General features: G+C 33.3%; 1 protein-coding gene across 1 annotated transcript; it reads left to right on the top strand.

Moving 5' to 3' along the window:
- The first annotated feature begins 10,509 nt into the window (after positions 1 to 10,509).
- LOC142319160 (protein FAM32A-like) lies at positions 10,510 to 14,096 on the top strand. The gene is made up of 3 exons (XM_075356136.1): positions 10,510 to 10,665; positions 10,992 to 11,136; positions 13,831 to 14,096. The coding sequence occupies exons 1-3, from the start codon at positions 10,601 to 10,603 to the stop codon at positions 13,951 to 13,953; spliced, it is 333 nt and encodes a 110-aa protein (XP_075212251.1). The 5' UTR covers positions 10,510 to 10,600; the 3' UTR covers positions 13,954 to 14,096.
- Positions 14,097 to 14,308: the final 212 nt, after the last annotated feature.

Here is a 14,308-nt window from a genome sequence, read left to right as displayed (position 1 = left end):
TCACTGTGGGCAGCTAAAACAATATTCACAGATATGATTTTAATTTTGTGTGTGTGTGACTGATTAAATTAAAGAATTGCATAAAAATTTAGGTATACATAATGTTAACATTCTGAACATAAACATAAATAGTGAATCAAAAATATAAATACAAACATTTCCTTTGGAAGATACGTAAAAAAATTTGTAAAATACAATGTACGTTTGCTTTTCTGTATGTAAGTCATTCTTTTTTATAAAGAGAAAAATTGTTAATGATTAAAATATACAGTGAATGCTTTGCCAAGCATCATCCAACAATAAGGCCAATCCTGTTTAACTAAAATATAGGAAGTGACATGTCAAACTTCAGTAACAGTGTGTGGAACACACACTTCAGTAACACTAATCAGGATCAGTGCAATAACATCAGATTTTGTATCTAACTGTATATAAGTGCTAAAGAAACACATGAAGACAACTTTAAAGTTGTATGAGCAGTTTTGTAATGGTTGTGAAGCAGTTGAAGACAGAGAGTTTGGGTTGTCTTTCCATATCAAAAATCTCAGAGAATGTTGAAAGAGCAAGCAAATTGAATCGGTCAAACAGAAATTTTCTCAAACAGGGAACTCATTTTACGAAAATCTCTGAAGGTCTGAACATTGTCTTTAGTTTCATTTAAAACATTTTAACAGCAGGTTTGAACAGGAAATGAGGGAGTGCAAAATTTGTTCTATGCATTGTTCCAGAAGTTCACAAGCTTGCATACTCCTTTTAAGAAGAAGGTTTTCAGTTGATCACAAAGCTACTTTTGCACCACTTTTCCTGCATATCTAAGTCTGTAGAAAATTGACAACCTCACAATGCATGCTTGAGTGACCCAAATAGATGAAAGCCAGAGGGAGCAAGATGTGGGTTGTAGGAAAGGTGTTCAGTATCTCAAAGTTAACTTTTTAATGGTTTGAACAGTGAGGTGGGTGGCTGTTGTCATGCTATAATAGCACTTTCTTCTTCTACAATAGACTTTATGTAAGCTGAACTTGTCGATGGTTTGATGGACAGATCCATGACTAATATTCAAAAAAGATGCTACCTCATTGATGGTAATTCACCTATTTGTCAGAACCATCTTTCAAGCTTGCTGAATCTTGTCTGTGGTGAAGGTTGACGGCATCTGGTTCCCTCTTCATGTGTCGCACTTGTCCGGTCACTTTTAAATTTTTCAATCCACAAAAAGAAATTTTACATGGTAAAGTGCTGTCCTCGAATTGTGGGAAAAGTGTACAATGGATTTCAGCCCTACAAATCTATAAATGCTTTGATTGAATCTTAGTAAAATCTAGTAGTTTTTTCTTATTCAGGACTCCCATACATTCCTACATTCTGCAACCAGGGTGATAGAAAGTAGGATCTGGGAGATAAGCTCATTAGGATGGTTTTATGTTATAGTATGTATATAACTAGTATTTATTTATCTAATACAATTTGTAAATTACAAAGAAAAATAACTTACTTACTTTTTCATATTGAGAAAAATAAAACGAAAATGTAATATTCAAAAATACTAAGAAATAATACAATTGTGATTGGTCAATACACATAATGAAGATAGTAACATTAATTGCTTGCTTCCTTTAATAGTTGTACTGAACACATCTTTCCCTTGAAAATTTGCATTTTTTTCAACGTTTCACATCTAGTTTTTAGGTTAATGAATCAGTATATTAATACTTTAATGTGGAAATACCATATGTTTGTATATTCTTTAAACTTTCATATAAATTAAAGTCATAATGCATTTTTTGTTTAAATGCATTTAAACAAAAAATGCATTTTGTCCTTGAATACTATACATGGTTTAATTTTCTTTCTCTTTAAGTGCACATTCTTTGTTAAAGCCAAATTTTGGTAAATTTTCTTTTGACAATTTCATCTGTTGGATTAATCAATGACTTAGAATAAATCCTGGTAGTAAAATGTTCTATTTGTTTAGCACTTTGTATACTCTGCCGTCTGAAATTTTATTATGGCTAGAATATTTAGGTTTCATAGAGTTGTCAGGGAACTATTTCAGTTATTACCGATATTGCTTTTCTCATTTTGAGCTATACTCCTCAATAGACTTTTAACTCAATCCAACTTCTTATCAACAATTGTATTTTTCTTTACCTTGTAATTAATGTAAGCAGATCTCTTTCAGGCAGCAAAGTAAAAGATAACTTTTTAGTCATTTGAGATTATATGACTGTAACCTCGTATTCTTTTGTCTAAGCTGGACAAAAAGGAACGCTGATTCCAAGCTGGCGGCTGGCTGCACAACCAATATGCTGCTGTGGGTGCCACAGGATTCCAAACTTTGCTCACAATGCTTTTCCATGCTTTACAGTCTATAGCAATGATCCTGGCTTGGTTGAGGTCAATTCACTGAACCCTCAGATCATCTGCAACTTGTTTTATCCAAATTTTCTTTGTCACAGATTTTTTAATTCCACTGCATAGAACGTTGCCTACAAAGGAGTATGTGCAGCAAGCGATCTAGGTCCATCCAGTGCACATTTCCAAACCAGCTCAGCCTCAGCTCAGCTCAGCTTGGATGTGCTCTTCAACTGTTGGTTGCTGCCTGCAACTGGATCTGATCCGGACATCAACTTGTCATTTAATAATTGTTAATTAACTAAGTTCTACTAGGAAATATTTTAAGTCTCAACAAACACTTAAATGTCAACACTTTCAAAGTTCACAGTAAAAAGCCACATTTCTCACCCTAAATTAATATGGTTTCTATTTGCTTTATTTTACACAATTAAATTAGATTTTGATTTTACATGATTAACTAATAAAGAGTGATTCTAAATTGCACGACATTCTATCGGGAGATGAATCTATAGCCAAAAATAAGAAAAGAAGTTCTTCTAAATTACAGGTCAGAAAACCTTTCTGACCTGTATTATATTATATATATTTGCGAATTAATCGCATAAAAGCTAACTACCTTTACTAGGATTTGAACCTTAGAACTCTCGACTTTGAAATCAGCTCATTTGGGATAACGAGTTCAGCACTGGACCAACCTGGTGGGTTCCTGCTTTCTGCTAGCTCTTTGAAATTAAGCTCCACTAAAATTCTTCGGCTACAAATTGAGGGGTAAATTTGGTGTTTCCTTATGGTTTTTTATCTAAGAAATTGAATAAAAGTGGTTCTAGACCTCTTATCTTATTTAGATTTTAAGAAAAACAGGCTAAAACACAAAAACATTTTGTTGGAAACTACACTTTTTTAGGTTTGGAGTAAAATAGCTTTGTTAATTTACCAATAAACAAATTAAAATTTCTAGTTAAGTTTGTAGAGAATTTAATTCTGAGAAATTTGATATAAATAACATATATTAAGGTTAAACACAAATTTGAGAAGTTTAATTTTAATTAGAAACAAACATACACACTGGATCGGAAAAGTGATAATATCTTAAACTAAACAATTTTCATCAATGTTTGAACAACATAATGTAAATTAAAACAAATAGAAACATCAATAACAGAAAAAATGAATAAAAAATAACATACTTTTTGTTTTTTTTCTAAAAATTATTAAATATCAAATTGGTTATTTGATAAAGCTGTAAACATTTCTTCAAAGCAGTTGCTCAATGTGGTCGCCATTCTGTTCACCCTCAATTTGTACCCCAAAAAAGAAAAAAATTTGGAAGAATTTTAGTACATTTTAATTTCACTCACGGAATAGAAAAGTATGGCCAAATGTTTCGCGAGCTGAAACTTGTTAACGATTCGTTTTCTGTTTAGATGAACCTTTTTCTGATTTGTGGCTGTAGAATCATCTCCTGATGAGATTGCCAATTTATAATCACCTGTATATAAAACTAATTTTAAAAACATGTATATATATATATCCATTGTTTATACAAGATAACACCTCTATTTGCTTGAAAGCCAGCCTGATCTTCATATGGTTATTAATTACTTACAAAATAAACACTGATCAATACATCTAATTTACATCTACAATACATCTAATTTTTGGAGTTAAAATTTGACTAGAAAGTTTAGTGGTTGTGTTCATCAATTTATCAGTAGTTGAATGGATAATTTATATCACTTTTACTAAATTGGGCCAATAATGAATAACCTTTGATCAAGCACCTTTTTTTCTCTTTTCCTGTTTAGCCTCCAGTAATTACCATTCAGTTATTACTTCAGAGGATGATATGTATTAGTGTAAATGAAGTGTAGTCTTGTACAATCTCAGTTCGACCATTCCTGAGATGTGTGGTTAATTGAAACCCAACCACCAAAGAACACTGATAACCATGATCTAGTATTCAAATCCATATAAAAGTATCTTTGATCAAGCACCTGGAACATTCTATGTATACAAAATAAAATTAAATAATGTTCTCATTGTTAATGAAATATGTAAATCTCATTAGGAAGATACTCCACACAGCAATCTTTTTGAATGTACTTGATCTATACATTGCACTCAAATAATATAAAATTTAAGAATATTATATTTTAAATTCAATATACTGATAACTAGTAAACAGTCATGACTACTTAATCATTTGTTTTTGACTGTATTTTATAATATTATTTTATTCTCCTGATGATAGTATAAGGACTGAATGATATAGAGAGACGCATTTAATTTGCTGGTAAGGTGAATTTTTAGTTTTTTAATAAAATTTAAGGCAATGAATTGATTGTAAACTGAGATGTAATAAAATGTAATTGAACTGATTGAAATACTGCTTTTTTCCTTTTAATCTTTTTTGTAAAGCTCATCCAGCAAGCAAATTATCCTTTTTGTATTCTTCAGACTATTTTTCCAGAATTAAGTATTTAGTCGTACAGTTATAGTTTATACCCTGTAATTAATTAACTTAGTTTCCTAAAATATTTGTTAGAATTTTTTTTTCAGAAAGAAAAAGCATAAAGATCCTCATAAAAATGTAGCCTTTTGAAACTCTTAAAGGTTTTTCAACTTTAGCTGAAATGCAGCTTCCATTAAATTGTAATTAGGTTGTCCATTGCTAATGTTATTATGCTTCACTGATGTTAGTTCAACTGACTGAGCAGCAATTTTAGACACCCAGATTTTTTTTGTAGATCTGGATTTTCTTTCTGTACTACTAGTCCCAGATTAGTGTATCTAAAATTTGATTATTTTCCATTAGACCAATCAAACACTCAATTTTATTCAACTTATAACTTAATAACTGCTAATACAATTTGTCATCCCAATAATAAAATTTACATGGCAACAATATATTCATATATATTTGCTCAGTGACTGATGCTAAAATTACTTCCATTTTTGTAAGCAAGAAGGAAGTAATCCTGGTTATGGTTTGCATTCCCAAATAGACCTTTCTGACATCTTATTTTAATGTGCTTCTTATTCAGCTAATTTAAATTATTTTTTATTTTAATACTTCCAAAATAAAAGACTTCAATTATTTGTCATTGTATCTTATGATCAGAAGTAATTTGGTTCATGGAACCTACTCATAAAGACATAAGTTACACAGATAAATGGAGTTGGATTACTTTCTCAAATACTTGTAATTTCAGTTACCTCTTTTTTGGTTGATGCTGTGAAGGATTGAGATCTTGACGATAAAAATATATTTGTTTTCTGCCTTATGCTTCAAAATATTTGGTTGTAATTTTGACTGTATGGTGACTTACTTTACATGCAGTTTCATCATTTATTAAATTCATCTAGTCATTAGAAGTGACTAACCATTTATTGATAGCCATGCCACCTAAAAATTCTGTACTGCAACATACATTTGTTGTTTGCTCACACAGATACATCTAAAATGTTCTTAAATTTTTTCTTGTTTCTGTATAATTATGATCATTCAAGATGATCACAATTATAAAAAATAAGATGATCCTGATAAGTTCTCCCATAGCAGTATTCTTTTGTAAAAAATTATCTGCACTGTATAACCAAAGTGAGATTTATTAAATTTTTTCCAGATAGTGGTTTACCTAATCTACAAAAAAGAGCTTAATATAACTCAGTTTGGTCCTCAATTAATCACTCAAATGAGTAGTAATTAATTTAAATTAGTTGAACAGCAATGTTCATTCAATGACTCTGTTATACTGACATTATTGAAACATTTTTCTGTTTTAGTTTGTCTTGAAAGTATTTTATTTATGGACGGAATTAATTATTGCGTTCTGATCCTTTAGACCGGTTGAGTATTTACCGGGGCTGACCTTGGGAGATAAGCCGCGTGTGTGCTTCGTTCTCCCGGCAAGATTCCTCTTTAGTTCTTTTAGTGCCAAAATCTTGGGAGGCCTAATTGTTGTAGGATGCAATGCACTTCCTTCGCTGGAGGAAGTCTCATGTGCTGGCAGTGACATAATTATAGCTGTCAAAGACAAAAGCTATTTATAACAGGCCTGGGGTGTAAAACGTTGCAGTATCACTGATTCCCAGTGGTATTAACTTGCCCTTACGCAATTCAAAAAGGGGAAATAGAATATAAGTGATTTTGGAATCTTTTTCAAACGTTATATTTTGAAACATTTTTCAGGGCGACGGCGAAAGTTTAGGTTAACCGTCATAAATACTCGAATCGAGAGGGGAAACTGGAATGCCCACTACAAACCTTAGTGTTTTTCATCTATCGGCGTTTTTCTCTTCTTTACTCAGCCGATAGAATTTTTTACGGCCACGAAATGTTCAAGGTCAACAAATTCTTAATCATAAAAAAAATCACATTTTCGATGCGAACATAACCAAACCGTCGTTGTCTTTCGGCGTTATAAGTATGCCCATACTTGTATAAAGGGCTACATTTACAAAAAAAGGGATAAAACGTTATTCTATTTTAGAATCGATTTTTTCAGAACCACGGCAAGCTCTGAGGTTCACGTTCGGATCACCCGATATAAACCAGGCTCCCGGCCTGGGTTATCATTACTTGAAACTTTGCGTCCCGCCATTCACAGTGGTTCGTTTAATACGGTGTGGGGTTTTTTCCTTGCACCCTGCGGAGTAGGATCCTCTCGGCAGATGTCTCTGAGATGCCGGTGCTCAGACACGGCGGCCCTGCCAAAGAGTCTGCACACCTGTGTTATCCCCCTTCTGATACGGTTTTTATGCCTGCACTATAGCGAAGAGTGGCGTTTCTGACAGACCACGGTGCGCTCCAAAAATCATCCGCAACGTGATGTTTTGGACATTCTTTTCCTGGTGTGAGGAGCACGACAACGCTCCCCATGCTGGGTATGCTTAGGTCAGAATTGGCAAGACGTAAAGCCGATATATGAGTATTTTAATCTTCAATGGAATGGGGCTGATGCGGTTAATTACTGGGTGGAGGCTCTGGCGGTCTTTGCCCTTTGGGTCACATGCTGTGCTTATTCTCCTAAGGTAAGTCTTTTATTCAGAAACACTCCGAGATACTTGATTTTCGTTCCAAAGGGGATTTTCTCCTGAGATTTTCAATTGTCTGGCCGGAACACGTCGCTTGTATGTGAATAATACGGCCACGGACTTTACTCCGTTGATCCTGATTCTCCACATGTCGAGCCACGGCTCCACTAAATTCAGCTGCTACTGGTGCCTCACTACCGCATAATCCACATTTCAGGATTTGAAGTAAAAAGCCGTGTCGTCGGCGTATAAAGCCATGCTGACTCCTTCCGAACGCGGCATATCGTTCGTATATAAAAATGACGAAATCACAGCCCCTTGGGGTACTCGGGCGGCTACCGCCTAATGGATGATACGGATCCTCTCACACGTACTGTGAATTGTCTTTCCAGTAGGTAAAACTTTATCAGTTTGACGTGATGACCGGGGACTGTAATTAGGCTAGCTTATATACTAGGCCGTCACACCAAACTTTATCAAAGACTTTTAGTCCAGGCGGTATCTGTTTTAAAATGGGCATATTTGGACTTTTTCTATATTTTTGCTTTAATTTTTCTTATTTCTTGCTTTAATGCCTCCGGAATATCATCAGACATGATTATTTCGTTATGCACCAGTTGAAAAAGGTGTGCTTTAACTTTTATTAAACAAAATGTAAAAAAATCGCAAAATTCTCCTATTTCCCTAGATAACTCGATAATTGCTCATTTAGAGAAAATATCGTCAGAAAAACTTTTGTTATTAAATTATCACATAATATCATCATCGGTTGCAAATCGAAAAATACGTTATTGATGCAAAAATAGCAGTAACTATCAAAAAAATACAAGAGTTTTTGGGAATTTTTTCGAGTACTTATATTACACATAGGACCTTCAGATTTTCCCTCAAATAACTTTTTGATATGATAAAACAACACGCCAAATTTCAACAAAATCGGTCTGAGAGGTTTTGGACAATAATTTTGCAATCTAGATTTATATATAGATTGCATCAGTTTTATATATATATATATATATGTTACAATCAAAGGCCGATTTACAGTCATTCCTAGGTTTGACTAGTCAAACCTGCAGATTGACTAAGCTTCGTAATAAAAGCTGAAAACAGACTTTCTCTTTCAATCTTTGGCTAAAATGCTTGTAGGCAATCCTAGGAGCGACCAAATTGACCAGTCAAAGTTGAAAACTCTCAGACAATCAGCTTTGTCATTAAATACTTAACTGACAATGTGTTTTTTTGTCTTAATTTCACATGTATTATTGTTGAATCAATAATGTTTTTTTTTTTTTTTAATTGTTAGTATCTCATTTATTCGACGAAAATTTTGTTTCTGTGTTAGTACAATCGACTTAATAGTACATTTCTAAGTAATAAACTAATTTTGGATATCAACTGAAATGCAAACTGTCAATAGTTAGGGCGCTGAACTCTACTTATTGTTACAAGTAGTCGCTTTATGAAATTTTGAGTTGAACAAAACAGCTTATAAAACCCTTCTTCTGTTTTCTCTAAAACTACACCGAGGACGTTTCGAGCATCTCCTTTACCCCTGTCGACACTCGGGATAGAATAGTGACGGTTTTTCCAACCTCAACAGTAGAAAATTTATTTTGAGATGTTTGCTTCATCACAGCAGCCTGAGCTTCAAGTCCATCGATAGCTCTTTGCTTGTTTATATTTATTTGTACTTTTTTTGCACATCGAATGCAAATGACTTCACTTCCGTATCTCTCATCTGAAGTGAGTGTGCTATCGGAACAGATGATATGAACATTTTGCCCACATTTTTTACAAGTGTGTCCTCCAGAGCTCTCCTTTTGACAAATGCAGCACACCAAACACTAAAAAAAAAAACTGATTAATCGTTTTCTGCAAATAAAATTTAAAAAATAAAATAAAAGTCGGTTAAAATAATCCACGATTTTTTTTGTGTACTCACGTTCAAATTCTCATCTGACAGACGAAGATTCGGAAGCTTGCCCTTTTGATGATGCTCCTGCAACTTCTTGATTTTTATTCTTCAAGGAATGTTCGTTTACATTATCCTCTGTATCTTCTGCCGATGAGGTTTCACAACAGATTCTGTGTTATCTTGTTTTACTGATTCAAGTGCGTTATCTAAATTTTCTTCAGTTTGCAGAACTTTTCTAATAGAATCCGGTAATGTCTGTATTCCAACATGAGCTTTTCTTCCTGCAGAACCATAATCGAATAAATATTAATAATTCATAAATATTTCATATTAAAAATACTGAAATTATATTATTAGGGAAATTGTAATTTTTCTATTGCTCTCGTTCGCGATTTGTTTCTCCACACCCACCTCGAGCGATTAATTATAATAATTATTCATTATTAAGTAATATTTAATTATTACTAATTAATATTTGGTCGCTCCTAGGATTGCCTAAAAGCATTTTAGCCAAAGGCCGAAAGAGAAAGTCTGTTTTCAGCTTTGACTACGAAGCTTAGTCAGTCTGAAGGTTTGACTAGTCAAACTTAGGAATGACTGTAAATCGGACTTTGACAGTAACTTATATATAAAAAAACGGATTAATGTTGCCAACATTGTAAATGCGAAAACCTGTGCAGGTTCCAAAAAAAATGATATCGTTGGAAAGGCATTATTTAATCACATAAAGAAGTTCTTTTAACCTCCGGGACCACCGTTTGGTATTGATTCAGAGAATGAGATGGGTGATTTGTAGCGTGTGAAAATGCCATGTTCGACTGGGATTCGAACCCGGGACCTCCGAGTGAAAGAGTTTGAATCCCGGTCGGACATGATATTTTCACACGCTACAAATTATCCATCCATCCTCTGAAGCAATACCTAACGGGTTTTACCCGGAGGTTAAAAAAATTACACAAAGAAATCGTGCGTTTATTAAATCTGTATTTAAGAACCAAAATTGATTTACCAATAAATGAATGTAAGGAGAACTTTACTAGAATTCATGAAATTGCAGAATTCTTATTCGTAATTTTTAGTGCAATACTTGTGTACTGCGATCTCATAGGTTTATATCTCATGAGTGGGAGCCGTCTATAAATAAGGTTGAGAACAAAATTGTTGGTGGTGGTAGGGAGTGCTCCCTCTCAAGGTATGTACGTTTCGTAAGATACTTTTTGCCAAAGCTTGTAAATTGTGATCTGCTTGTTACTGACGTTTTGTAAGTAGCAAGGATTGCGCATAATTGTTGAGATGTCAGACTATGAAGTCGTGGAAAAAACTCCTTTAAAACTAAAAATTGATTGTGGCACTAAAAAGTAAGTTTTGTATTTGTGTGATGTATTGTTATTATGAAATAGAATTTTATTTCAATCCTAGCCTTAAGATGCTCGTAAAATAGAAATTTTATTAAAAAAAAGAGAATGTATTTTATGTTAGTACTTTGTTTTATTAATAATTGCTCATGGTATTGATGATTTATTATACTTTGATGTTGAATTTACTGGTTAATTTTGTTAACTTATAGTATAAGTTAGTTGTTAAAGTGTAAGTTTATGGAAAATATAATTTACGTAGTTAAAATATTGAATTTTACAATTATTGGAATTCTGTTAACCAACTTTTGTTTTTATTTCTGTAATAGGAAAAAGAAAAAACATAAAAATGAAAAGAAACTTCTGGAACAGGTATCGAAAGTGTTAGAGACAACAGAACGTGAAAAAAAAGCGATTTATGAAGTTAAACCAACAAAAGCAGAGATTGCATTTCAAAAGATGCAAGAAAAAATGGTTAGTTAAAATTTTGTAATCAATGCATGCTTTAGGTTATGCTTATATATAGCAAATTCAGTAATTGTAACCATTTAAAATGCATTCAGTTCTTCATTTTTTAATTTTAATAAAGAGTGCATTAAAGAAATATGCTTTTGTAAAAACCCAAAGCCTCGTTTAAAACTTAATACAACAAATTTTTAATGAAATAGTTGTCGGGTTTTTAGGTTAGGTGTTAATTGACTGAAGCACACATTTCATTAAAATTTTAGTTTAGTAAATACTGTATTATTTATTCAATTATCTAAAGTACTATTATTAATTAATTATCTTAAATGCATAATTTTCTCATTTATACTCAAAACAAAATGAAATACCAGAATAGCTGCTTACTTTGTATAGAATAAAAATTTGGAAATTGATGTAGTCTATGTTGGTAACTTGAGTGTGTGAGTTGGAATTTAAGAGTGTACAGTTTGGATATCATAAGAGTATTATTTTATCTAAACTAAACACTAGATACTGCAATTCCTGACTATAATGATCACGAAATAGATTCACAAAATGTATCTAAAAATTAATGAACACTATGAATGTTTTAAAAGCTGTATGCAATTTGTGTTTTAAAATCTATTTTACTGTAAATCTGTTCTTAAAACAGTGTGTATGTCTTTCCTTATGATAGATTCAATAATGCAGGTTCTTTGAAAAGATATCACACATAGTATGAATGCTGTGTTGTAAATAAGACCTGTTTTTTTATTTCATTCTTTAAAATTTATACTACTTTTTACGTAGTTACCTTGTTTGTTTAAACATTTATTGTAGCGTTTTACTAATTTTTTATGTCCATGTCAAAGCCACTTGTGAAGACAACCTTTGTTTTCACTTATTAGCATCAAACTGCTGACTTCTGAGAAACTCCTTCAGGTAGCAGAGCAGGTGGTTGCTTGGTGCAAGGTCCAGGCTGTACGGTGGGTGGTCCACTTGCTTCCATCCAAAAGATCTGATTAACACTAGAGTTTGAGAGGCAGAATGAGATCATGCATTGTCATGCACCAACAAAACTCCAGATGACAATAGGCCATCGCTTATTTTGTATGGCACACTGAAGCTTCATCAAAGTCTCGCAGTATGTAGCTGAGTTTATTGTTGTCACTTTAGAGATGAAATTGATTAACAGGACACCATGTCTATCCCAAAACCGAGTTGCCAGAATTTTGTATGTTGACATTATCCATTTGGCTTTCACTTTGATTGGAGATGTGAGTTGCCTTTCCATTGACTGCTGGAGTGATGTGAGAAACCTGTCTTATCCCTGTGACAATGTGATCCAGGAGTTCATCTCCTTCCTCACAGTATTAGGATGAAAATGTTAAGGCACCAGCCATTTTCCTTTTTTGGTGTTTTTCAGAAAGTAGCCGGAAGCCCATAGTGAGTATTTGAACTGCAATATTTTAGAAACGTTTTTGTATAGCAGTGACCTTGAAATGTGTGTGAATATCAGTGACAAAGTGGAAATTGTGAATTACTAGTCTTCTTGCATCAACTTTGCACACACAGTCATATGTGATTACAGAGTATAGGCCCAATCATGGTGTATCTTTTTTTTTCTCAGAAGTAGGAAAATTTGCCTAAACTAAACGCCCAGCCCGTACATACTGGGTGTGTGGGGTTCACCACCTACTGCAGTGGTACCCACTTTCTTTCTTTTTCCTGTTTAGCCTCCGGTAATTACTTTTCAGATAATACTTAAGAGGATGATATGTATGAGTGTAAATGAAGTGTAGTCTTGTACATTCTGTTCGACCATTCCTGAGCAGTGTGGTTAATTGAAGCCCAACCACCAAAGAACACCGGTATCCACAATCTAAGACTTTACTAGGACTTGAACGCTGGAACTCTTGACTTCCAAATCAGCTAATTTGGAACCATTAGACCAACCTGGTGGGTTACAGTGGTACCCACTAAAAACCTTCTCATGCGATGTGGTGTAGGAATTACCATTAAAACATTACCTCAGCACCATGTGCGTTCACAGGCACACCTCACATTCATATAAAATATATACATCTCATTCACACACAATTGTACACTATATTTACAACTACCTACCCTACACACCTCTTCTAATATATACAGATTTCTCTTATTTACATGACATATATTTACCTTACATACAGCACCAGCACCCTCTTTTTCCTTTTTTTTTTTTTGGTGTATCATGGACATTTTGCCGCCCAGCCTTACTCGTTTATGTGCTTTGCTGTCGCTCATTGAATTAGGCCTGTAAACCTCACATATCTTACAATGAATGTCTACTGCTGACATGTTCCTTTTAGTCAAAAGTCGAATCACAGGTTGTATTTCACAATATAAGTTGTACACAGTAACGCTTCGACTACACTTTGATCTTAGCCAAGAAGCAATAGTAATGCTTCAACTGTCGCCTTAATGCATTTGGCTACACCAGCTTCATAAAGTAATGCTTCAACTGCAAACGGCGCCTGCATTTATGCAAGCCTTGCCAGGAGCCAAGGTGTATGCATGTTTTGACTGCTGCACAAGATTTACAGCTACAGCCAATCAGACCTTACTTTTAAAAAAATAGCCCTTGTACATGTGCTCGTAAAATATGTTTTATGCCTTTGTAAGCATAAGTCTGTTATCTAAGTAAAATGTAATGAAAATTTTTTGAATGTTCTGTTACAGCAAAAGGAGCGGATTATGCAAAAAGCTTCCATGACTCATAAACAACGTGTAGAAGAATTAAATAGACATTTAGATAGTTTGACAGAACACTTTGACATACCGAAAGTTAGCTGGACAAAATAAAGTGGGATATTTTTTCTGCTACTGATTGTGTTAATTTTATTTTCTATAAAAGTGTTATTTATATTGTAATGTGTAAACTTATTTTTAGTTAAATATATGTAAATTTTATTGTAATAAAATAAAATCACAGTACTTAGAACATATGTTGGTAATGTGACTAAATTCTGAATAATTTATTGTGTTGTTTTAATATGTTATTATTTTCTCTTTTGTGATAAACTTTCCAAACACAAGAATGTTGTAAACAGTGTTTCTATCACATCGTTGCTCCATATAACACATGGCAGCGAGTCAACTGTAATTAACATTACATACTGATTGTTCAATATTAATAAAAGTGATCATGTGTTAAAGC

This window comes from Lycorma delicatula, chromosome 2 (assembly GCF_047948215.1).
Source record: "Lycorma delicatula isolate Av1 chromosome 2, ASM4794821v1, whole genome shotgun sequence".
NCBI classification, from domain to species: domain Eukaryota; kingdom Metazoa; phylum Arthropoda; class Insecta; order Hemiptera; family Fulgoridae; genus Lycorma; species Lycorma delicatula.
Note: the sequence above shows the minus strand (reverse complement) of the source record. Positions and strands in the feature narration are given on the sequence as shown.

What these genes read in the sequence shown, in the direction of transcription:
- LOC142319160 (XM_075356136.1), top strand. Translation starts at nt 10,601, where the DNA reads ATGTCAGACTATGAAGTCGTGGAAAAAACTCCTTTAAAACTAAAAATT. An exon ending in ATTGATTGTGGCACTAAAAA is followed by an intron (nt 10,666 to 10,991) that starts GTAAGTTTTGTA and finishes TTTCTGTAATAG; the next exon opens with GAAAAAGAAAAAACATAAAA. An exon ending in AAAAGATGCAAGAAAAAATG is followed by an intron (nt 11,137 to 13,830) that starts GTTAGTTAAAAT and finishes GTTCTGTTACAG; the next exon opens with CAAAAGGAGCGGATTATGCA.